The 24,820-nt window shown below is 40.7% G+C and overlaps 1 protein-coding gene across 2 annotated transcripts in view; it reads right to left on the bottom strand.

The window, feature by feature from the left end:
- LOC140348775 (DENN domain-containing protein 2A) overlaps positions 1-24,820 on the bottom strand; it is a 47,872-nt gene that overhangs the window by 18,013 nt on the left and 5,039 nt on the right. For both annotated transcript variants that reach the window (XM_072434857.1, XM_072434856.1), the window contains exons 2-3: positions 8,170-8,256; positions 802-1,770 (exon numbers count right to left, since the gene is read on the bottom strand). In XM_072434857.1, coding sequence (XP_072290958.1) covers positions 802-1,770; positions 8,170-8,255 — 1,055 coding nt within the window. In that variant the 5' untranslated portion in view covers position 8,256. The remainder of the gene's footprint in view (positions 1-801; positions 1,771-8,169; positions 8,257-24,820) is intronic.

The raw sequence follows: 24,820 nt of genomic DNA on the forward strand, positions 1-24,820 counted from the left end.
GGTTCAAGCCCAAATTTCGCTTTGGCCGATAAAAGATATGTGCCAATACTGATATTTAGATTTTAAAATCTATAGCAAGGCCTCACAAATGTTTCTTATGTTGTAAAGATCACCAGTATGTATTTTTCTACACTACAACATCATTTGTGGCATGGTTGTGTAAACATACATTCAGAGTAATTGCTCTTCTATTTCCATTTTTACTTATGAGGCTGATATAAATTGGATGCACCGAGGACAAACTGGGAATGACACATGGACACACACAGACTCAGCGTCAAATATTGGCCTTTTTTGCGATATTGGTGAAAATCTGCTTATACTGATACTCAAACCGATATATCCACAATATGGCAGAAAACGAACACAACAATTTTGATTTGATCACATTTCCCGTACACTTTGAATTTCTCTATTGATTTAAAAACGCTGCTTCTACTGACAGTTCACACTTCACTGTGATTGGTTCAATACAGCTGTCACTCACTCAAAGCATTACTAGGCTAGCATAAATAGGGTAACAAATACATGGAACGCCATGGAAGTGCGTTAGAAGGAATCACGATTATGACGATATGTTCAAATAGTAGATTGTGACAGGGATGAGATGAAGATTATATTTTTTGTCACGAGCCCTACCAACGCTCTTCCATCAGTGAAAGTAGCCTACAATCACTGACTTACTTTTAGCATCTGGAAGAAAACTAAAACTAAAGAATTATTTAAATAGTATCAAAGTGCCATCATCTCATTCTTGAAACTGAAAACAATAAATAAATATTTCGTATTCATTGGTCTCACCTGTTACTAGATTCTCGTGGTTTGTCGGACCAGACCCTCCTACAGACCCCCGGCGGAGGACTGGAGGGTAAAGGCGGGGGCGGGATGGAGGGTAGAGGGGGTAAGTTCCTCTTCCCCTTCCCTGTCCCGGGCCCTGACACTGGGCTTGTGGGCGGCGTGTGGTGCTTGAAGGTCCTTTGGGGTTTGGGTAAAGGGTTTATAGATGGAGCGCCCGGTTCACTGTACACATTCTCGGCGTCCCTCCGCTCCCTCGAACCGGGCCGAACTACGTCAAAAGTCCCAAAAATGGGCTCAGTGGTCCTCTTTTCCGTCTCCTCCTGCTCCTCCTTCGACGGGGGGCAAAAGTAGTTCCCTGGGGATGCGAGCGAGGGCGAGTTCTTTGTAGCTTTTTCCAACTTTTTCACGTGGATTGAAACATGTTTTTTGTCTAGCGGTTGCTCCGCCGGCTTCGTGGCCCTGTCGAGAATCATGTTGTTGTTCCCCTCGGTAGATTTCGCTTTCAAGTCTAGTTTTCCAACGTTTTCCTTCCCCGAGTCCTGTCGCTCCCAACTCACAAACCTCTTACTGTCCGACCTTTGAACCTCAGATATTTTTGTCTCTTTTTTCCTCACTGCCTCTGGATCAGTCGAACCACCTATAGTCGGCTCCCTCTTGCCTTCCCATTGAGAGATCTTATCCCGTATACTTGTAGACTTCACCCCTGCCGGGCTCTTGTTGTTGTTTAGCTTGGTTCCACACAAGCCGTTCTCGATGTTAGGGGTCCGTGTGTCCGTGGAGGTGGTGCTTCTCCTTTGGGCCAGCATGCTGTCGGGGGGGCGCTGGCCTCGTTTGACTGACGGGGAGACGGGACGTTTGGGTGGAACGGAGAGGTCACACCGCGCCCTATTACCCGCCGTCCCGCTCACCTCCAAGGGCTGGGGCGCCACAGACGATGGGGCCTCTCTGACCTTGAAGCCGCAGCACTGGATCCTGGAAGGGAAGCCGGACAGATGGTTATTCAAGGTGATACGTTGGATCCTTTTGCAGTAAATAATCATTAAATTGCTATGTTTTTCTTACAGTAAAAATGACGATACACGTTACGTTCATAGACTAATGTTTTAGAGAGGTTTACGCTAGAAATGTAAAACTGCATAGACAGCTAGACACTTGTTCCATAGCCAAGACTATTAAAAAACAAAATAAACAATAATCATTAAAAACGTGCGGAGGGCTGGATTCAAACCAGGTTTGAGCTGGAGGCTGTTTAGTCCCAGCTCCAGCAGTTGTATTTAATAAAAAACAAAAAAGGGTTTGGTAAATATACTCAAGAATATAAAACAAAACAACTAAAGCTGCAATGGCGAGAAGCACAGCAGGGCATTGACTATAGATGACATTAGTAAGGAGATATCTGCCCACATCAGTACAAAAGAAAGAGACATTTATCCATTTTGGAAAAGAGAAAAGTTTCTTCTGACTCACTGACATTTATCTGTAAGCAATTAAAACAAAAGTATATTTAATGGCTATGGCAATAAAGAATTTTAATTAATTCCAGATATTGGATTGTATAAAAACAATGTGTGTGCCACACATGGAATATGTTTTTGTTGTTTGATTGAAAATGGCATGATTGCCTCGACAGATATAAAGGGATTTATTGAAGACTGAATAAAGTTACTTCTATATATCTATGACAATAAAACAAGGAAGTACAGAGTAAGTTAGACCAGTTTTTTCAACCTTTTTTGATGGCACACTTTTTAGTTGAAGATTCTGTAGCGCATCACCTACTAAAATATCATTAATCACACCATTTAGGAATAAAAGTGTGATATAATGTGGCAAATATTGTCCATGCTACAGTGTCTAGATCGTTAAATTTGGCAATGGTGATTGAAGATACTCCAGTGATAAATTATTCAGTTGAATACATGATAACCTCAAACTGAAATTGTTCAAGGCACATCTGGCAATACCTCAAGGCACACTGGGGGGAAATCAAGGCATTAGACTATACTTAATGGGAAAGACTCATTCAGCTATAGTATATTGTGCGTCTACTACCATGTTCATTTAAGTAGCTCCCAAAAAACTGCCCTCTGAATTACCCTCAAATAGATCTCCGTTTTACAAGCTTAACAGGAATTCTAGTTAAAGATCTCAGACGTGGCGAGTCACTCCCACAACATGACTGGGTCACGGCAGCTTGAACTTTGGGTTTCGGGGTCAAAGTTTACAGGCTCTGCACACACAAAGTTATTTCTGGAGCTGAGAAGAAAGTCTGGGCGCATGAACGATGACGACTCTGTGAATACATGTGCAGCTTCTCTTTTCTACAGCTGACCAAGAAAAAAACCTCCACTTTGTTTTTGGACCCAAGCCCAGTCTTCATTAAAAAAACTAATTCTGAGAAGGAAAGGGAAATGTGGCCTCACCGATGACCTGACCGGCTAAAATGTGTAGATTTGAATCTGGAGCAATGGTTCTCAAACTGGGGTGCACGTCCCACAGGGCACTGGGAACTGTCACATATATAATATACACTTTTTTTGTTGTCTTGAGGTTGCTCTGCTTTGTGGCTCTATCTAAGACCATGTTTTTGTTGCACTCTGTAGATTTCGATTTTAAGTCTAGTCTAGAATCTTTTCGCTCCAAAAGAAAAAAACCTCTTACTGTAAAACCTTTGAACTTCAGGTCGGACTGTAAGAGGTTTTGTTGGCTAAAAGCTTCATTCCTGGTGTTATTCCTGATTAGAGTTTAGTACTGGTTTATTCTGGGTTAGGACCTGGATCAATAGAAGTTTTTGAGTTTCAAACATTTCATATATTTTATTGTTATTATTATTTTAGATTTGATTAATTAAAGCGGACAAAGAGATGAGAAATGAAACACCTTCTTCTCAAAAAATGGTAGTTCAAATATACAAAACCTTTTGCCACCTGGATGACTGAAGATTCACACTTTTTAGATCTGCTAAATTCCTGGTTCCGTCCCTTTTTAGTCCAAGTTTAGTGTATTCCTTGTTTAATTCTGGTTTGTGGATACTTCAGTCTATGTTTAGTCCATGCTTTATCGATAAAATTATAATTCTAAAGCAAACTTATTTGATATTTGATGTAAAATGGTTAGGAATCACAGACCTAGAGTAAATCTTTGACAAAATGATTCAATTTCTGAGCAGAGGACAGAAAGAGACTGAAACTCTGAGCATAAGGAAATGGCGTGAGCTGGACGGATGATCGACCGCCCCCACACACAAAGACACTCTATGGCCTAAGTTAAAACAGCAGTTTATTAGGCATGAAGCAACCAAAGGGAAAAAGTAGGTCAAAAAGGAAATTCAAGAAAGAGAGAAGCAGTCGATATAAGGGCTGGATGGAAGCACAGACATGAAGCATATGGAAAGAAAACCATTACGACAACAGAAAACACAACACAAAACACATTTGATATAGGAAACAAACAATGAGGGGTTTTATTATAGAGGTAGACAATATCATTTCTTTAAAGGGGATATATTATGCTAAATCAACTTGAATGAGCTTTGAACCTGGTTACAATGGCGTTTCCTCATTGTTTACTTACTAAAGTAGTATTTTGATTGAGTCCTGCTTGATGTGAGTAATCCTGTGGGGTCCTGCAACTGAGGCTCAAGTGCTCAGAACATTTCTGTTTTCAGCTATCCCCTATCCCCGCCCACATCCCTGACTTAGTGGCATTTATTTGGGAAATTAAGACTGCGAGTGACAAAAGTAGGGTTCTAAAGTGTCACATAGCCACATAAAAATAAAGAAAGAAAAAATCTAAATTTGCCACTTGCTAAAATGAAAGTCCACTATGAAGAGGTGTTGCTTATCAGTGCTGTCTGTGGACCCGTTTCACTGAATAAAATGTAACGAAATGATCTCTGAATGTTATAGGTCAATGCCTGAATAAAACGTAATTTGTCTCCTTTAATAATAACCCAAAAAATCTAATTTGAGTAAAACTAGTATCAAATGTATACTGCTAAAGTTGGTTTTAGAAAATAAAATTAAAACATCTTAAACTAAAATGTTCACTTCCTATTTCCATGGAGACACAGGCCTCTTTTACAAACAACTAGTGCTGGGCGTGGGGTACATACAAGTTTCTTTTAAGGATAATTTAATTAGTATAAAACAACATGTAATTAGACGAATGTAGCACAAATATCTCAATTTTACTGACTGTAAAGTAAACATGTTAATCAAAAAGGCCCAAGCTGATAAATGACAATTTGATGATTAAATCTTGATTAGTTTAACAACAACAAGTCCTCTCCCAGACAGTCACGCAGAGCAGCGAGAAGCCTAATCCCTTCATTATAATCTCAATAGCATGAATAAAACAGGGGGGACAGTAGACAGTGGTCAGAGGGGCATTAGGCAGTGACAGCAGGGAGGCAGGGACACTGTCCAGATGGTCGCCCCTGTCCCACTCAGGTTCAGGGCTGTTGTTTCACAGCTGACCCGAGGGAAGGATGTCTTAAGCGGACGCTGGAGAACAGAACAATAGCTGGGTCAAGATCATCTGACATCATTCATATTTAATGCAGACTGCATGCAGAGGTAGTGGGAGGGCGGAGGAAAGGCCTCAGGATAATTACCATATGAACTTATCTTTCGATAAATAAAAGTGTGAACAAATAGTTTCGACTGCAAATCTTGAAGTGTGATGTGTTGATTAAAAAATATCTCAAAACAATAATATTGAACCCACTTCGTGCCACTGACACAATAACCCCAAAGTAAGATATGCAGCAGCAAGATTACTAACAGGAACAAAAAGAAGAGAGCACATTACGCCAGTGCTGGAGTCTCTTCACTGGCTCCTGTCGAGTTTAGAATCAAATTCAAAATTCTACTCTTGACCTACAAAGCCATAAATGACATGGCCCCATCCTACCTCAAAGATGCTATAGAACCATATCATCCAAACAGAGCTCTTCGCTCTCAGAATGCTGGCCTTCTGGTGGTGCCAAGAGTCTCTAAAAGTACTGTAGGAGGTAGAGCGTTTAGCTACCAAGCTCCTGTGTTATGGAATCAGCTCCCGGTCCATGTTAAATATGCTGACACAGTCTCTTCATTTAAGTCCAGGCTTAAAACGTTCCTCTTCGAAATCGCTTATGGTCAGAGTAGTTAGGAACAGAAACATAAACCCACAGCTTTAGCTACGCTGCCCTAGGAGTAACTATGCTGGGGGAAGTATGACAGCTTGAGCACTATCCTCTTCTTCTTCTGACTACTTATGCTATCAAGCAATATTAAATGTTTAATTCCACTTGCAAACTGTTCACCGCCTTCTTTTTCTTTTTCTCACTCCTGAGGACCTGTGGACCCAGATGTCCCTCTCCTGGTGAAGTGGTCCCTGCCCTATGTGGACGGTCCCTCATCTGCCTGAAGAGTGGGTCCAGCTCGCCTCCGACGGTCCCTCATCTGCCTGAAGAGTGGGTCCAGCTCGCCTCCGACGGTCCCTCATCTGCCTGAAGAGTGGGTCCAGCTCGCCTCCGACGGTCCCTCATCTGCCTGAAGAGTGGGTCCAGCTCGCCTCCGACGGTCCCTCATCTGCCTGAAGAGTGGGTCCAGCTCGCCTCCGACGGTCCCTCATCTGCCTGAAGAGTGGGTCCAGCTCGCCTCCGACGGTCCCTCATCTGCCTGAAGAGTGGGTCCAGCTCGCCTCCGACGGTCCCTCATCTGCCTGAAGAGTGGGTCCAGCTCGCCTCCGACGGTCCCTCATCTGCCTGAAGAGTGGGTCCAGTTCGACTCAGACGGTCCCTCATCTGCCTCACTCTGGAACTCCTCCAGGTATCTACTTTTTCCCAAGGAGGTTTTTTGTAGTTTTTCCTGGCCGAGAAGGAGGGTCTAAGGACAGAGGACTCTGGGACATCGTCCCTCGCCACCACAGACATTGTCTGACTCCATCGCCACCACAGACATTGTTGATTCATTTCTCCCAGAGGCAACTGCTGTTGTGATTTTGGGCCTTACAAAAATAAATTGAATTTAATTGAATAATCCACACAAACCTTTTCTAAATGAACGAATAAATATGAGGTTCAATAGATAAATATGAGGTTCAATAGATAGATAAATAAATAAATAAATAAATAACAGAATGAAACACGCAGTAATCAATCATTTGGACCTCTACAGCTTGGATAAGTTAAAAAAAAAAACTGGCCCGGCCAGTGCAAAAAAAGATAATCATACAAGCAATAAATATTGAGCCTAAATAAATATTGTCCCTCTTTTTCTACACTTTTTGTGGTTCATTTATATTTGATCGGTAGAAGGTTTAATATTAAAAACCATTTACAACTCAGGGGATGCTGAGACATTATCCATTTGTTAATTTCCTATGAACATTGTTTTTCCCTGTCGCCCTTCAAGGCAACTGCTGTTGTGAATTTGGGTGCTACAAAAACAAATTAAATTTTATTTAACTCATTACTGACACTAAAGCTATTTAATGTCTATATGACAGGTTCTTCTGTTTTTCTAATGATGACTTAGTTTAGTGGGACAGCACCAGCGGTAAATATTTATGTTGACATTTTGTTAAAATGACAGGAAGTAGAAAAGAATCTCTCTGTGATGTCATCAAAAGGCGACGTGCTATTTAAAACACCGAGGCTGCGTCCGAATGTCCCCTAACCCCTCATTCACTACACAGTCCTGTACTATTTAGCAGATTATACAGTGCACTCTGTCATAGAGTGATTCGTACACTCACTACTAGATCACTACTTTCCCCTCGCCGTGGGTCACGTAACTCTGGCGTTTGAGTGAAAAAAAGTGAGCAAACTCAGATAGAAATTGATGTATGTAATAAATATTGGTCAAATCTGTCTAACATGCACACATTTATGGACTAATAATTACAATCCAAGTCATGGATCTCACATTCAACAACAAACGGACTGGATCATTCAACTTTGAGTCTGTGATGGTGGGTTAGAAAAAAACATATACACGACGCATAATATGGGCAAAACAATCTGAATTGCTGCCCATGTCCAACCAGGAAGTACAATCATAAACTTCACAACAATGGTCAAACTGGGGACAACAGGCAAAATGTTTAGTAAAATCTGAAATATAATTGTATACACTATGTTTTAGTGAAAGTTTAACCTGTCGTATAGACTTTTATTTTGCCATTTATTTATTGTAGCTCGTTTTTATAATTATACTGTTATCGTTTATTAAACAAAAATCTTCATAAAATGATGCTGCATTTGGGTGATTGTGACATAAAGTAGTTTCAACATTATCGTTTATTTTCAGTAAAAATGTATCGCTCTTCAAAACGTGCTATTGTGACAGGCTTAAGGAGGAGGAGTGCGTTGTCGTGGATACGTACCCGTTGACTGATTGGTAGATGCAGTTTTCAGTGTTCGTACAGAGCAGCAGGGCCCGTCCGCCGGTCATGGTGCTAGCAGCTGGCATCCTGCAATCAATAAGTACGGTAATTGTACATTTACGAATCACAAAAGAATAAAGAATTTAAACACAAGATTTTCTTGATTAAATCATTTTCATCAGCCTGTCTCTGAGGATGCCAGTTAGAACTCATATTACTGAGGACGTGCAAAGTCCCTTCAGAGAGATTGTGGCCAGTTCCTCAATTTCAATGACAATCACTTTTTAATGTATTATTATTTTCAATGATTATACAAAATAAAACAAGGACATGACAGAGAGAAAAGACACAAACGGCCCAAATAATCCACAAGTAGTCCTACGTCCTAAGCTAAAGTGAGCTAAAGTTAGCTAAAGTAATTTTCTACAGTTTCTGAATGTTATTTCGGGTCCAGTTCTTGATTTTTGGTTCAGTTTGTGTCCTCCATTTGATAGTGCTGGCCTTTTCCCTGCTGCCAAGAGTACGAATGCTCCAAAGGTATCCATTTATTGTGTCCACGGCAGGAGTTTTGAGGCCCAGATACTTATGAAGACAAGTGAGTTTATAACTTTTAATGGAGATTTTGGGCTGATCAAATAATTACAGTGAAAATGCAGATCTTTGTTGTGTTATGATGGATTTAATATCTTTATGACAACGATTTTCCTTTTGGAGCACAAGATTATCATATATTTGATTTTCAGAACCACAAATAGGTTTATACAAAACGCTCTTGTTGAAAATAGAGTATAACTAATTGCCACGTGGTCCTGAACACAGCTAACACGCCATGTCTTATGTCAAACTAAACGCATTGCTGAAAAATCAATTCCAACTCTTTTTGACCGCCAAAAACGCTCTCAAATATTAAGCAATTTGGTCATCATGCACCATTGCCAGCTTCACATAAACTTTAAATGGACCCTTATACACTTGAACCTACTTAATCATTTTTATCACCCCTTTGGACACTGAACCCAACAAAGGCCAATAAAACACACCTCGGCAGCTCTTCACATCCTGCCTGCAGCTCGGAGCACACAGCGGCAAATGGACCGGCGTGTGGGACTTGTACCAGATGTTCATGTGGATACTTTTGGGTATTCGGAGGCTGTTAAACATTTCCTGAGCTGAACCTCTCTCTCTCTCTCTCTCTCTCTCTCTCTCCTCTCTTTGTGGACAATGTGAAGAATTTGGGTCCAAATTCCACAAATTGTTGTTAAAATTCTGAAATAAGCAGCAATTTGAAACATTACGTAAAATGCTGGCTCTTGGGTAATGGGACATAATCAGGCCAAGGATGGTTACAGTATTTTGAAATGATACTTTCCCAATGGGATGAACAAAGAGTACTGTATGTGTTACCTTTAAATACAAAAAGGTGGAAAGTAACTTGAAGGATTTACAATTTCTACTAATAATTTTACGCTTGTTAAGTATATGTGTAAGTAACGCAAGTGTACTTCAACCATGGCAACCTCTAGGTACTGGGTTTGAAAGAATTTAAACAAGTTTCTGTATTAGTGCTGTAGCTGCAATTGTAGTTGTTGTAGTATTTGCAGTAGTAATTTTAACATTATTGTAGAACTTGAAGCAGTAGCCGAAGTGGTAGAATTGTATTTTAGTCATCGTTGCAGTTGCGGGAGTAACGGTTCTGGTAAAAGTAGTTGTAAAAGGAGGTAGTAGTAGTACTATTGCGGTACAATTAGGTTTACAGTGGTAGAAATAGCAGTAGTAGGAGTAAAATAGTGTCAATAAAGCATTACAGGTAATTAAAATATGTGCGAAGTCAATGCCAAAGTTGCTGGCGTAATTCAAAGCAGTTTGCAATGCTTAATATATTTTTAAATAATCACAGTTGACCAAAGTGCTGAACGACAAACTATCTATGGTGAAGCTTCATAAACAATTAAGAAACATCATGAAAAATCAACAAATTCTAGCAAACAGGTTAAAACAATAGACATATTATGCTACGTACGCCATCTAGCTAAATTTCACATTGTTTTGGTCCCACATGAATCACAAAGACCTACATAATATCAGCTGCAGACCATTCTGAAGGTCACATGTTTGAGGGGAAACATCCTCCCCTTCTCATTAAACCTAGGAGAGAATATTCATAAAGAGAAAGCGCCGAGGTGGATATGAGGTTCATGAAGAATGTACCTCAGACTTTCAGCACTGAGTGGAGAAGGTGTAAGATTCCACGGTTGGGCTGAAATCATTCAAAGAGAGAAAAAGGCTGAAAATATGGTAGAGGCAAAGGTTATCCCAACAACACTGAAGAAAGATGATACAAGGAGGTTAAAGTGAGCGTCGCATAGTTGAAAGGGTAGACTGCCACTAAGAAGAAGCCTATTGTAATTAGAAGACAAAAGTAGCTCAGATGAAATAATGATGTAGTTAAATAGAAGCAAATACATAAAGAACGAGGTACTCATCGTGCTTTAATATGAGGAATCCATAGTGCACATTTTAAACTTATTCAGGGGCATTTGAAAGGTGAGCATGCATACAAATTAGAATATTTTTTACTTAATAAGACTCTGTGAACCCTTGTGGAGGACATTAAATTGATTAAATAATAGCAGCCAAAGCAATTTGCTAATTGTGTTTATTTGAAACAAAATAGTAAGAGAATAAAAAGTGGGACTACCTGATCTTTAACCCATAAAGAATCAAATAGATGCATCATTAGGACATTTACATATTTTTTGGGCACCTGCACCAGCTTTAGAGCAAATAAGTTTTAAACTATATTCTACAATGTTTCCCAACCCAAAGTAAATGTAGTGACAAAAACAAAGCTCTTTCTTACCGGTTTGATCAATAAAATGCTTTACAGTAGTACTGCTTTACAATACACTTTATTGGGGAAAACACATCATTTACAAGCAAAACGTTGGGTAATACAGCTTTAAAGATATTCATTACCATATACATGCCTGAGTCTTTTTTTGCAAACAATAAAACACTAAATTTGACAGACAGTTTTATAAGTTTCTGTTACTGGGGAAACTTTCTTTGGCTGTGCGCCTTTTGTGTCTGCAAGTACTGGCAACAATTACTAACTCTGACCCCGGGACTAAGATGGGCTGCCATAACAATGCAGAGGTCTGAGGGAAGCCATCTGCTGGGGCCAATAAAAACACTGTGGGACCCCTCCGCGCCGCGCCCCCTAAAGCCCACTGTCCTGTGAGGTGTGACTGACCAGCACCGAGGCACAGGAAGTGAAGAGGCATTGTTCATCCACAGCTGGAGCTGCTGGGAGAGGGAGGATACAACTAAAGTATGTACAGGATTATTATGCAACTTGTTGAGTTTTACCTTTAGAATTCAATGTTTAAACAGCAATTTGTAACTTTGCTGGTGCTGTAGAAAAAAATCTGTTGTATAATCTGGACATTTCGACTCTCATCCAAGAGTCATTCTCAATTTTCATAGAGGGGGCCTCTCCTAGCCAGGTACGAGACAGGTTTATGGAGAAGGACACATGTTTTTAATATGTTTTTAGTGCAATAAATAACAATATAAAAAAACAGGATTTTATTTGAGTCTATTTTTTGGCTGATATGATACAATCTGTTTTTTGTTGTTGTTGCTTTTTTCATTATTGTAAAATATTTTATGGAATAATAGGAAAAACAAGTCAAAAATAGAAGAGGAAGTAGAGACCGGGGACTCGGAGGCTGGCTCATCCATCACCCGAGCTGAAGTCACTGAGGTTGTTCGCAAACTCCTCGGTGGCAGGGCTCCGGGGGTGGATGAGATCCGCCCTGAGTACCTAAAGTATCTGGATGTTGTAGGACTGTCTTGGCTGACACATCTCTGCAACATCACGTGGTGGTCGGGGACAGTACCACAGGGTGTGTTCCAACTACAGAGGGATCACACTCTTCAGCCTCAGGGTACTGGAGAGGAGAATCCGACCGATAGTCGAACCTCAGATTCAGGAGGAGCAGAGTGGTTTTCGTCCCGGTCGTGGAACACTGGACCAGCTCTATATCCTCCATCAGGTGCTCGAGGGTTCACGGAAGTATTCCCAACCAGTCCACATGTGCTTTGTGGATCTGGAGAAGGCTTTCGCCCGTGTCCCTCGGGTGTCCTATAATGTCCTATAATATAATGTGTGATAGGGAGGATGTATGAGTGAACAAAAGACATAATGTATGTGCACCCCCCTCACTTTTTAAATAGAGCAGAGGAAACTTAGCTCTATGCTTCTAGAATCTAGAAGCATCTTTGCCCAAGAGTATTATGTAACTGTGCATTGTCCTGGTAAATAAATAAATGTAATGAAACACATATCTTTTACATCTGGCCTACTATTATAATGTATGTATGCTCACACCATAATCGCCCATCTCCTCCTCTGAATAAACAGAGCTGCTTCCCTGTAAACAGTAAATCATTCTAAACAGGCCCGTAACAACACAAAAAGTCACAGTGGGGTTAAATACGGGGCATCTGACACAGACATCAACTTAACTAATTTCTCTGGATTGTTATCTGTAGATGAAGAATTTGGTCACAACACCATGTGATCTGATGGCTCAAAGAAGTCTTCTTCTAGACCTCTCTTGTCCTTTCAGCTTTTCATTAAAAGGCTTTTTGATCTGCAGTGACTTGTCGATTAAGCAAAATGCCTTTCTCCCTAATTCATTGAAGCTTGCTAACGACACACAATACACTACTTTGTGAGCTCTGAGTGGAGTGACGTGATATATGATAGTGTATTCTGAATACTGCAGGGCTGGGTGTGTATCCACAAACTGTTTACAATAATGTTACTCTAGAAGATGTACAGGGCAGTGGTCCAGGTAAGAAATTACTCAAGTCAAAGTAAACGAGGATTTTGGGAAACTAATATTCAAGAAAGAGTATTTGTTTGAACGTAACATCTGTTTTTAGATTTACTGGTAAGGAAGGACAAAACTTGAAATAAATACTGCTCAAAATATGACCAGAAAAAAAAAAAAAATCTGTCAATATAAAGCCTTTTAAATATAGACCTACTCAAAGAGAAACCGAATAGTTTACTCAAATAAGAGAACTGTTACACTGCTAAACATATTACTCCAGTAGAGTTAATATATTAAGTCTTAAAACTACTCTACTCTACTTAAAAAGTTGCTCAGATAAATGACTATTAGCAATGGCTGCAATGGGATAATATGTGTCCTATCCTATTTGAGTAATGTGGAATTGAAGTTGGCTTTCGTGCCAAATTTCACATATAGCCAAGCCAGTTTTAATATCAAACATCTGTTATCATGTGTATGCAATCCAACGAGATATTACCCACAAAGCATCAACATCTGACCAAGAAAAACACTGGCCCTTTAATCATGGGTTTTCCTTTCGCTGCGTTTGCCCGTCCTAATCTGATGCTGTGGTTTCTTCGCTGTATGGAAGTGTGTAGGAGGCGCTGTCAGCGGCTGATATCTGGCCCCTGCCATGTTGTCAGTGAGTTGAAGGCTGAATCGGGCCTCTCCACAATAACAGCTGCTTCTCATAAGAGGCCTGGTCCTCCCTCCATCACCGCCGCTCCGTCTCACAGCATGTAGAGCCAATAATGACGTCATCTAAGTGTTGAGTTTGTGCCTCCCCCCAAAAAACTGCTTTGGTTTTGGCTTTCTGTAATAATCAAGAGCCTAATAAGGACAAAATGGCCCAAGAAGTGCATTGTGTTACATTACAATAGATTTGGAAATTAACAATAGAAGTACAATTTATGGTTATGGAATATTTTTATGGCTTGATAATCTGTGAATAAAGTTAAAGTTAAGTTAAAGTAAGTTATTATTGCATTAAAATAATATTAAAGGGGGATGTATTTTGCTAAATTGACTTTAATGAGTTTTTAACCTTTTTACTACGGTGTTATCCCATGATTCGTTTACTCAAAGTTGTATTTTGATGATTACTACATGTTTGCGTAATCCTGTATTGTCCTACAGCTGAGGCCTGAGTGCTCCGTAAATTCCTGGTTTCATCCACCCCCTGTCCCCGCCCACATCCCTGTACTGTCTTGTAATTATTGAAAAGTGAAGACTTCAGGTGATGAATGCAGAGTTATAAAATGTCACGTAGACAAAGATAAAACATGTAAATGACAATCTACTGCTTGTTACTTTGAAGTGTCACTGCCCAATGTAGAGGCGGAGCTTATTTTGAACAGGAAGTTGATTGACCCGTTTTTATTACCAAGGCGTTCTGGATAAATTTAGCTGGTTTAGAACAAATTTTAAAATGATGATCTACTTATATTGTATTCTATTACTAAGCACCTTAAAAAAGCCTCATGTGTCTCCTTTAAGTCTGACATTGAATTACACTCATTTAAAGGTGCACTCTTCTGGTGGGGGTCTGTCTGAAATGTCATTACTTTGCCTGGAATGCTCATATCTCCACAAATCTGACCTGACCTGCATTAACATCTCCATGGAGACAAGCAGGTGATGAACCATCTACATAAAAGTTACACTTGAATTAATAGTACAATTTAATAGTTTTACTTTTTCCCTTTCTCGCAGAGTTGAAGACATAATCCTTGTTACGTTGAGGCTCACTTCAGCGCGTGCCAAGTGCTTGTCTGTATTCAATTTACCGCTCAGTGCGCGTTTAGCCAAGTCTTTCTGGAAAGGCCTTGGCTGCTCATTCTCCCTCTGTCCTTCACTCTCTCTGACGCGCCTCTATCTTTCCTTCTACTCGAGTGGCTGCCTCCGAACAGGAAAACGAGCCAGGATTTTAGCCTCTTAGCTTCTCTTTAGGCTAAAACTGTGGTGCTTATTCATGTATGACCAATTTGTCTCTGGAGCAGCAGGTCGGACATAGACTGATATGGGGATTTTCACACTGACTTACGTGCTTCCTTGACCTGGCTGGCTTTGGCTGGGCTTTTCCTGGCTCGAGATGGAGCATAGGAAATGTGGGTGGATGGTGAAGAAGGGATATATGGAGAGGAGGAGAGAAGTTCAGTCAAATAAACAATGGAATTCGATTTTTCTACCCTCTTTTTTCCCCCTGTATGCTTTCTCTGTCTCTCTCCCGCTCTTCCTCTGTCCCGTTCAGGGCCCCTGCAGCGTTCCCAAGCTGATTTTGTAGCGAGGCCTTGGACATGAGCCAAAGAGGCAAACTCAATGCCTATGTGTGAACATCCAGTGCAGGTTTTATCTACAGTATCTGTCCACACTTGAATTGAGCAAGTGTTACAAGCCAGGAAGTACAAGTAATGAAATGTAGGCTTAGTCAACGTTACTCCACGTCAGTATTAATTCATTTGTTTTTACTACAGACAGTTCTTCCTGTGTTTCTTATGCGTCATATTGTTAATACATACATTTTTGTTTCATGAGCATTTAGAGAGGTGCAATAGAAAACAGATTTTGAAAGGAAATACATCAACATTGGAAGATGGTGGGGGCTAAAAGATCTGACAAACATGAAGAGCACAAAACTAGAAACTATCAGGGCTATATATATATAAAATTCGAAAACAATTTTGTGTTTTTTTACAAACTTATTGTAGGGCTCCAAGATAAATCACAATTTGAATGGTCACAATTAGTAAATCACAAAGATGGCAACCATTTAATTCCTTTGAAAACAACAAAATATCTGTTAACCTGGTTCAAACAAATGCATGTGATTCATGTATTGGTTTAGCAGTTCATATTTCTCTCTTCTCTCAAATGTTGATGCTCCAGGGCGTGCTTTAAACAGAATCTAACTTTTGAAATATAAATTGCAATCGCTTGTCGTTTGTCAAAAACTTGTTCAACCCTTATCTATTATCTTGTGAATCAAAAACCCCCAAACATTTTTTTACGCAACAACAGACAAAGCATGATATGTCTTCAATCATTGACTATATTTTGACTGACTGACAAAAAGCAGTCGGACATTACATGCTCTCACAGGGACATACACAGACAATAATCATTCACTTTCAAATTCATCCACTTGGGGCAATTTAGAGTCATCATTGTCTTTGAGTGAGCGCCATCTCTCACTATTGTTACAGAAGGATGGATTTAAAGAACCAGAGAGGAAGTACAAGGGGACACTGCATCAATGAATGATTCACCCCTTCATTTTCTGCTTATGGATGCACTCTAAATATACATGGATCTCCATTGTTCCGTTACTACAGTGTGCCGTACTGATAGCGTTTGATGTTTTTGTGGTCTATGGCTGTGAGTGAGCAATTGTCTGCTGTCTACTCCACTGGGGACTGTAAGAATGGACAGGAATATGACCTCAGAAAATGCCCTAAACACTCCCTAATTATGTCCTGGCTGCCGGGGAAAGCCACTATAGTTGCAATTATGGCGGAGAGGCAGGATGCTTCTTCTGCTCTGTCCAAACAGTGAGGAATGGGGGGTTATTTAGTTGTTTGTAGACTGTCCAATTTCAAAATAAAGTCATACGTTTGACAGGGTTTTGTCTGGTACATCGCTTGGTAAAATGTAATAGTAAATGTAACTGTAAATTTGGCTTCACCTACAAGGCCTTAAATTGAGTTAAACCACATGCTTTTATTTGAGTACCTTTACCTATTTTTATACAGAGTTTGTGGCTTTTCTTTTCACAATCTATTGATTACAAAGGGTGGCTCTAGTGGGCAAATGATCCAACAAAGACAGCAGCACAAAAGCAGGACGTGAAACTATGCTAATATGTTTACATGACAAAACCATTTTCACTATTCACTATTCAGAAATTATGTGTTTTATAAATGTTTTTTGAGTGTTCCTTTCACTTTTTTCCCCTCTGGCCACCACTAAACCCAGTATCTGATATCATCACTATCCCTACTCTGTTCCTGTATACAGACAAATCCATTCAAAACATTGACATTGATCCTACAGATTTCACCCTGGAGACAGGATCGGTCAAATTTCCCAAAGTGTACAATAAAGAGTTGCTTAAAACTGATACTTCGTCCTAATTCTAACCATCCAAAGCAGGAATACACACATTAGTCCTGAGCTCAGGTCTCTGCCCTGGCTTTAGGCTCTTGTTCATAAGCAGCTCGTACACAGCTTGTATACAGTCTCTCCATGGCCTAGCACCAAAGTACATCTCGGACATGTTAGTGCCATATGAACCATCCAGCAGACTCTAAGGAACTCAGGGACCGGACTCCTGCTGGTGCCCAGACTCAAGACTAAACATGGAGCTCAGGGACCGGCCTCCTACTGGTGTCCAGACTCAGGACTAAACATGGAGCTCAGGGACCGGCCTCCTACTGGTGTCCAGACTCAGGACTAAACATGGAGCTCAGGGATCGGCCTCCTGCTGGTGTCCAGACTCAGGACTAAACATGGAGCTCAGGGATCGGCCTCCTGCTGGTGCCCAGACTCAGGACTAAACATGGAGCTCAGGGACCGGCCTCCTACTGGTGTCCAGACTCAGGACTAAACATGGAGCTCAGGGATCGGCCTCCTGCTGGTGTCCAGACTCAGGACTAAACATGGAGCTCAGGGACCGGCCTCCTGCTGGTGCCAGAGTCAGGACTAAACATGGAGCTCAGGGACCGGCCTCCTACTGGTGTCCAGACTCAGGACTAAACATGGAGCTCAGGGACCGGCCTCCTGCTGGTGTCCAGACTCAGGACTAAACATGGAGCTCAGGGACCGGCCTCCTACTGGTGTCCGGACTCAGGACTAAACATGGAGCTCAGGGACCGGCCTCCTACTGGTGTCCAGACTCAGGACTAAACATGGAGCTCAGGGACCGGCCTCCTGCTGGTGCCAGAGTCAGGATTAAACATGGAGCTCAGGGACCGGCCTCCTGCTGGTGCCCAGACTCAGGACTAAACATGGAGCTCAGGGACCGGCCTCCTACTGGTGTCCAGACTCAGGACTAAACATGGAGCTCAGGGACCGGCCTCCTACTGGTGTCCAGACTCAGGACTAAACATGGAGCTCAGGGACCGGCCTCCTGCTGGTGTCCAGACTCAGGACTAAACATGGAGCTCAGGGACCGGCCTCCTACTGGTGTCCGGACTCAGGACTAAACATGGAGCTCAGGGACCGGCCTCCTACTGGTGTCCAGACTCAGGACTAAACATGAAGCTCAGGGACCGGCCTCCTGCTGGTGTCCAGACTCAGGACTAAACATGGAGCTCAGGGACCGGCCTCCTACTGGTGTCCGGACTCAGGACTAAACATGGAGCTCAGGGACCGGCCTCCTGCTGGTGTCCAGACTCAGGGCAACACATTGGGAGTTTTACGCAGGTAAAATCTAGTTCAGTCTTTCTGAAGATGAGACAGCCTCTAAATAAGTCTAAATAGGCTATAGTTAACAGTTCTGTTTAGCTGTGCATACGACTGAAATAATTTTATCCCTAGTCGTCTCTTTTAAAGTACATTTTATAGTATTACTTGTTTTTATTTGCTTGTATTGTGATTTGAACGCATATTTCCTAGTTTTAAAGCAAGATTTACTTTGAGATAACATCTTAAACCACTCGTTTTTTAAGTTGTCAAACTGGCATGAGTCTGGTTGGATGAAAAGAAATGCAACATTAATAGCATCTGGAATAAATCTATGTCAAATCGAATGCATGAAAACTGACAATTTACTGTCGCAGTTGTGGAATGGAAGTGAAAAAAGAGCTGTCAACTCAAAAATCCAATGTAGGAGACTGATTAATAGAAGACATTAGGAAGCATGATGAGAAAAGCTCAACATTGACACTCAAACAAAGATCTGAACATTAAGGTATAAGATTGAAGTTCTATTGTTCCCATAAAAAAAATGCTAAAATGAGACAACTAAGTGACAAGCAACAAGGCTTGGCACCCTTCAACTGCAATGGTAAATGTACCTAGATTGTAATAATATGTGTCGGCCAACAAAATTACTTTATCTTGGCCTGTGTTCTGAGAATGAAATTAACATTAGACATAAGGCTTCTTTATATTTTACAGAGAGCATACTTTCTATGTCTGAGGGTCACAAATGCAAACTATTGCTATTATCACGACTTAAAAAGGTTGCGTTATATCACCATGTTTTTAACAGTGAACATTTCAACTGTCTGTAATACATAAAAATGTTTCCTTAAATTGCCAACACAATTGTACCAAAAACTGCAGAAATGTCCTGTCGTTCACCGCTACAGAGGAGAAGCATCTGTCCTTCCTCACACTCTCAAACAAACACATCAATCTTTCCTAAAACCAAAAACGTGTGCCATCATCACAACTGACTCATTTGAAATCTGCTCCCAATTACCCCTCTGGCTCCTCGACCCGGGGTCACATGCCAGCTTTTCCCAGCAGTGTCTTTTATGCAACTCAAACAACCTAAGTGACCCTGTTTATTATCACTGCCTCAGTCAAATGCTCACGCAAAACAACACTACAGAGATATTACCAATTCTGCCAAATGGTTCTGCCGTGGCGGCGCAGCAGACCTAAATAGACACATTTCTCTGTGAATATGAGTTGGATTGTATTAAAACACACAGCATTTTGAAGTTTACCATACAAATAACACATCACAGCTGTCCCTACTGTCCCTACACTGTCCCCTCTGTCCTTGATGACTCTGTGTGAGCTGATTTACCTGTGTCTGTGTCTTCACATCGGGTTCATCTGCTCCTGAACTTGTGCTTAGCCAGTGAGTGTTGCATTGTAACATGAGATATTTACACAGAAATATGTTCCACAGAAGTGATCCATAGGTTTTCCATGGGTCAGGTCGGGCCAAGAAAGTCTCATTGCGGCAGGTTCTAAACTGCAGACCGCTGTATATCACATGTCCGTGCTCCACATGTGTCTTTCCGTTCAGCCGCGTCTAGATTTACTTCCTCATTAGACTCATTTATCCGTGAATATGAGCCTGATTGTGCTGATTTGAAGCTTAAAATACAGTGACCAATGTCCACTGACGTCTTCTTCTACAGTGTGTCAAACGCTTCCGCTTCCTGCTAGAGGTCCCGGTGGCCGTTAGCCATTAAAAATCTATAAATTAGACGCATAATGACGTGTAATGACCGCAGGGTTCAAATCGTGGGAAAAAAGTAGCGACTTAAAGTCTGAAAAGTACGGTAGTTTTAACGCAGACAGCCAAATATTTACTTAGTACATACAGTATTAATGCAGTATTAAATGTCACGTTACAAGTCAGGTCTGTGGAGAAGCAAGTCCGCTGCCTGTAGGAATCCATCTTTTTCCAATTCCATTAATGAAATATACGTTTCCGGCTAAAATGTTAATGCGCACTAGAGCTCGAGATTCTGGAGACTGAAAGTTTTGGAGGAGGAAACGCAAATATGAACGTTCCATATTTGAATTGCACTTTAGAAATACGTACAAAAATAGTCCTATAAGAAAACTAGTATTATCATGATGTACAGTGTCCTATCAAATTTCACCTTTCATCAAATACTATTAAATCAAGTAGAAAATGCCAGTGATGCACCTGTGGTTGGAACAGTGTGGTTGGAGCATAAATCACAGCGAAGGGAAAGTGAGGCTATTGACAGGAATGGTTACTCCACATAAAGGCTACAGAGTTCGCTTTGGCACCGGGCCCAGCACTTTGGCAGGCAGGGATACTGTTCGGTTGGTATAATGTAATTTCAAATAGCCACAGGTAATACGGTAGGTGATTTATATGCAGCAGGGCCAGTGTCTTCCATAGCTGTATCGGATTCCAGTGTGCGCTTAAACACAGGAGACAGCCATGGCGTTATAGGCGTTATATACACTTTGGACAATGGCTGTGTCCAGGGCCAAAGATTTAACAGACTTTCACCACAAATGTGTTCCAGATATCTGATATTACCATCTGTTAAAATAAGTGAGGTTTAGGGGCTACTGGGGGGGGGGGGGGGGGGGGGGGGGATATTTACATTCTTACTCATGTCACATTTAGTAAAGGAAACTACTGTAGGTTTGTCGGGAGAGGCAGTGGCACATCGGGTTGAGTGTTATTGACCCACCGACCAGAGGGTAGCTGTTCCAAACCTCACCTGACGGCATTCCTTTTGTTGTGTCCCAAGTAAGACCAAAATTACTGTGAAAACCTTGACTAATAAAGAGGTTTTTATGTTATGAGCCATAGTCATCACCTCAATAGTAGTATCGTTGTATATGGCAGAGGTATTAGCCACACTTATAGTATTCGTTTTGGAGGCAACATTAACAGCACTTAAAACAAAGTGCTGCACTATTTCTACTTTGAAGTGACTGCCTCTTAGAGCTGAATTACATGGCATATTCTAATTGAGGAATCACAACTCCAGCTCTTTCTGTTTACCTTCAGATACGCAATATTAACCAATGCCAGTGCAGAGACTGAAGAATTATTTAATTCCTTGAAATACAATTAACTAGTAAACTGATCTGAATGTGTTGTATCTGTTATTTATCCTTAACAAAACACATGAACAGCATTGTACAAAGTTATTATGCAGACGTTCTGGGTAAACAATGGCCAATAAACACGTATTACATCAATTCATAAGCATGATCATGATATAATCTAATCTAACTGCAAAATAATTTAAATCACAATTAGATTTGGTTGCAATAGACAATACTGCCATGATTATTCTATACTATGTATACATTATCTTCTGTAAACAACAAAATATCTTTGAAACTTGACTGGAAATCCAATGGCAATAGCACTGCTTGTAAGAGAAATAGCAATCTTCCTAAAACTGTTCATTCCCACAAATAAATTCAACTGTATCAACTAAAATATCAACTTGCAATGGCTTAAGGAACAGACCAACAGCTGTAGAAGTATTATAGTACACTAGTCTAGAGGTATTATGAATAACAGTAGGAGGAATAACAACTGAATACTACTCAAAACAAACACTGTTGACATGTGTTGAGTATTTGTACTTCTACTGTACTTGGTTCCAATACTCTACTTCTTGAGCATCCTCTGTCCCGTCTTCACTCTCATGCCTGCACTGAACTGAAACATATTTTTACAGTCCAGCCGCTGCACCCCAGGGGAGCGCCGAGGCGAGAGCTTGGGAATGTGCTCTTCCGGATAGTCAGACCTCCACACGCCCTTCAACTGACAACTTCATGAACCCCGGCCAAGAAAGTGCACAAAGAGGAGAGAGAGGGACGCGAGAGGAGGAAAGATCCTACCAGAGCTGTCCCAGGACTCTGCACCGTCTAACTGAGCACTGAATGTACGGACATCATTTCAAGGCATTTGGAACAGAACTACATTGAATTTCTGTAGGACCAAATGCAAACTTTATCGACTACTTTATCGGATGTAAAAATGTAAAAGCAATGGTCCTGGTGGCTTATAATTTAACCTTTTTTTCTGGCAAATCTATTTTAGTGCAATAAAAATATCAACCCAACTATACTGTGTTAAATAATAATAGCAGACTAAAGAGAAAAGACTAAAGAAAAAAGAAAAAACAACTTTAGAACACATTCTTATCGCAAATTAACTCATTAACTAATTTTTTCACTTTTATCATTTTTAAGTACTTTATTTTGGATTTATCTTTATATTTGGTTTTGTAACGTCACGCTAGTCATATTTTTCTACAGTGCTTAAGTTTACCTTGTGCATTATGTTTAAGTAACATAAATTTTAGTTGTACATTTTGCATACGCCACTTAATATCAATTACATTTACAATGAAATGAAAGCTAACATCAAGAATTTAAGCTTTTAAAAAACTCTCTTTGATGGCGGAAATGATGGAGGCACGACAGACAGAGAGCTCCCACTGTCTGCAGCGTCAGCGAGACAGTGTTTGGATATGAATGTGATCAAAGTGCTTCGGGACTATCTACTCATTAAGTCATTACACGGGATAAAACTCCAGACATTCTCTTTACTGACTGAAGGTGAAGTGTCAACAAACACAGCGCAATTTTAAAAGACTGACTACTGGCATTTCTGTCAGTTTGTGCCATGCAATTTACCAACAGTTCAATCATTTACGAGCAAAGTTACTTAGTTAATAGCTTGTACCTAAATGGTCAGTATAATCATGAAATGGGGAAGACTTGTCTTTTGGATATTTCTCATTAAAATACTGTTGTTGATACTAGTGTTGTAACAATACTGACATTGACTGTTACATGTAAATAGGCGGCTGACATATAAATATATACATATGTTGTGAGGAAACTATATGTTTTTATTACCTATATAAAGTTAATATTTATTCAGTTTATGTCAAGGGTTTAGCTGATAAAGAGAGATTTATAGTATTTTATTTTTAATGTAATGCGGATATTTAATTATTTTTATTTTAAAAACAACTGAAATGAAAAGAAAATAATAAAAGTAATTCTGATTTAAAACTTGAGTTGTTTTTAGACAATAGAATGTCATTTTCACAGAAAAAAATGATGATTTGTGTTTTGATGATTTGATCTTTGATCAAGATCATTGCAACCTTTTAAAGGTGCAATGGACGATTTTTCGGCGATTTGAGAACGCAGGCGGAAGTGCGCATGCGCACTCCCCCGTGCGGACCGATACAACACACATGTGCGTTTGTTTATTAGCGCGACAGAGCGCATCACATCTCTCGTCTCCCGTAGATTTCTGTCCACTTCTGCGTCAGCTCGAACTGTCTTTCTCCGTCTTCATTTTGCCCCGTACACTAAGGGAACTATATTATGATAGATCCATGCGCTTAGGCACGCGGAAACGTGGGGACGAACCGCACGCGGCTGCAGGTGAGCGGTAGGTGCGTTTTATGATTGATGAAGTGGCAGGACTAATCGGCAGTCCACGCCATGAGGAAAAACCTCCATTTAAATCAAAATCTGTATCATTCATTACATGTTTACTTATTGAGTATCCATTTTCAATACTGGTTCAGTATCGATTAGTATTTGGGTATACATTTTTTGAAAACCCTACTTGATACCAAAACAAAGGATAATTGTGTTATGTAACTCTTTAACAATCGAGAACTTTGGCCGTAGTAGAATTAATAAAGTGTTGGTACTGGGGCTACAATATATGCATCCATTTGTGTGACAAACTGTCACACATTTACTCCTTAATTTTCTTTTTCTTTTTTACTGTTCCCATCTGGAGTTGCCGCCGTAAGTAATCAGACTGCTTGTGATGAACAAAACAAAAGAATAAGATAACTCAGTCTCAATCACTTCAGTCTTAGAACACAACAGATCATACATTTTATTCATTTCAGTCTTGATTTGACACTGTTCTGGAGACAATCCTGATCATATTTTATGACATACATATATGTTTACTTGTGGAGATGCTTTGTTTTTGATCATGACCTCAACCCCGCCGTTGCAAATGCTCCTCATATCCGTACAGAGCCTTTCAACCTCTTCGCGGGGCACATTCTCCTCGAGGGGTGTCACCGTGGCAACAGTGTGACCTGGCGGGGGCTTTAGGACTCAGGGTCGTCCTGTAAGAGGAGGGGCTGTAACCTCCCACTGGCCTGCTGTCAGTGAAGTGAACAGAGGCAAACAGAGAGGACAGATGTCACTGGTCTATCTGCTGACAAGAGCACACAGAGGAACACTATTGTCAGAGGAATAATGTCACTCCACTGCTACTGGGGTAGTGGTAGTAGTAGTAGTAGTAGTAGCAGTAGTAGTAGTGGTGG

This window comes from Eucyclogobius newberryi, unplaced genomic scaffold (assembly GCF_026437365.1).
Source record: "Eucyclogobius newberryi isolate DKJ021-1_F unplaced genomic scaffold, fEucNew1.0.hap1 SCAF_7, whole genome shotgun sequence".
NCBI classification, from domain to species: domain Eukaryota; kingdom Metazoa; phylum Chordata; class Actinopteri; order Gobiiformes; family Gobiidae; genus Eucyclogobius; species Eucyclogobius newberryi.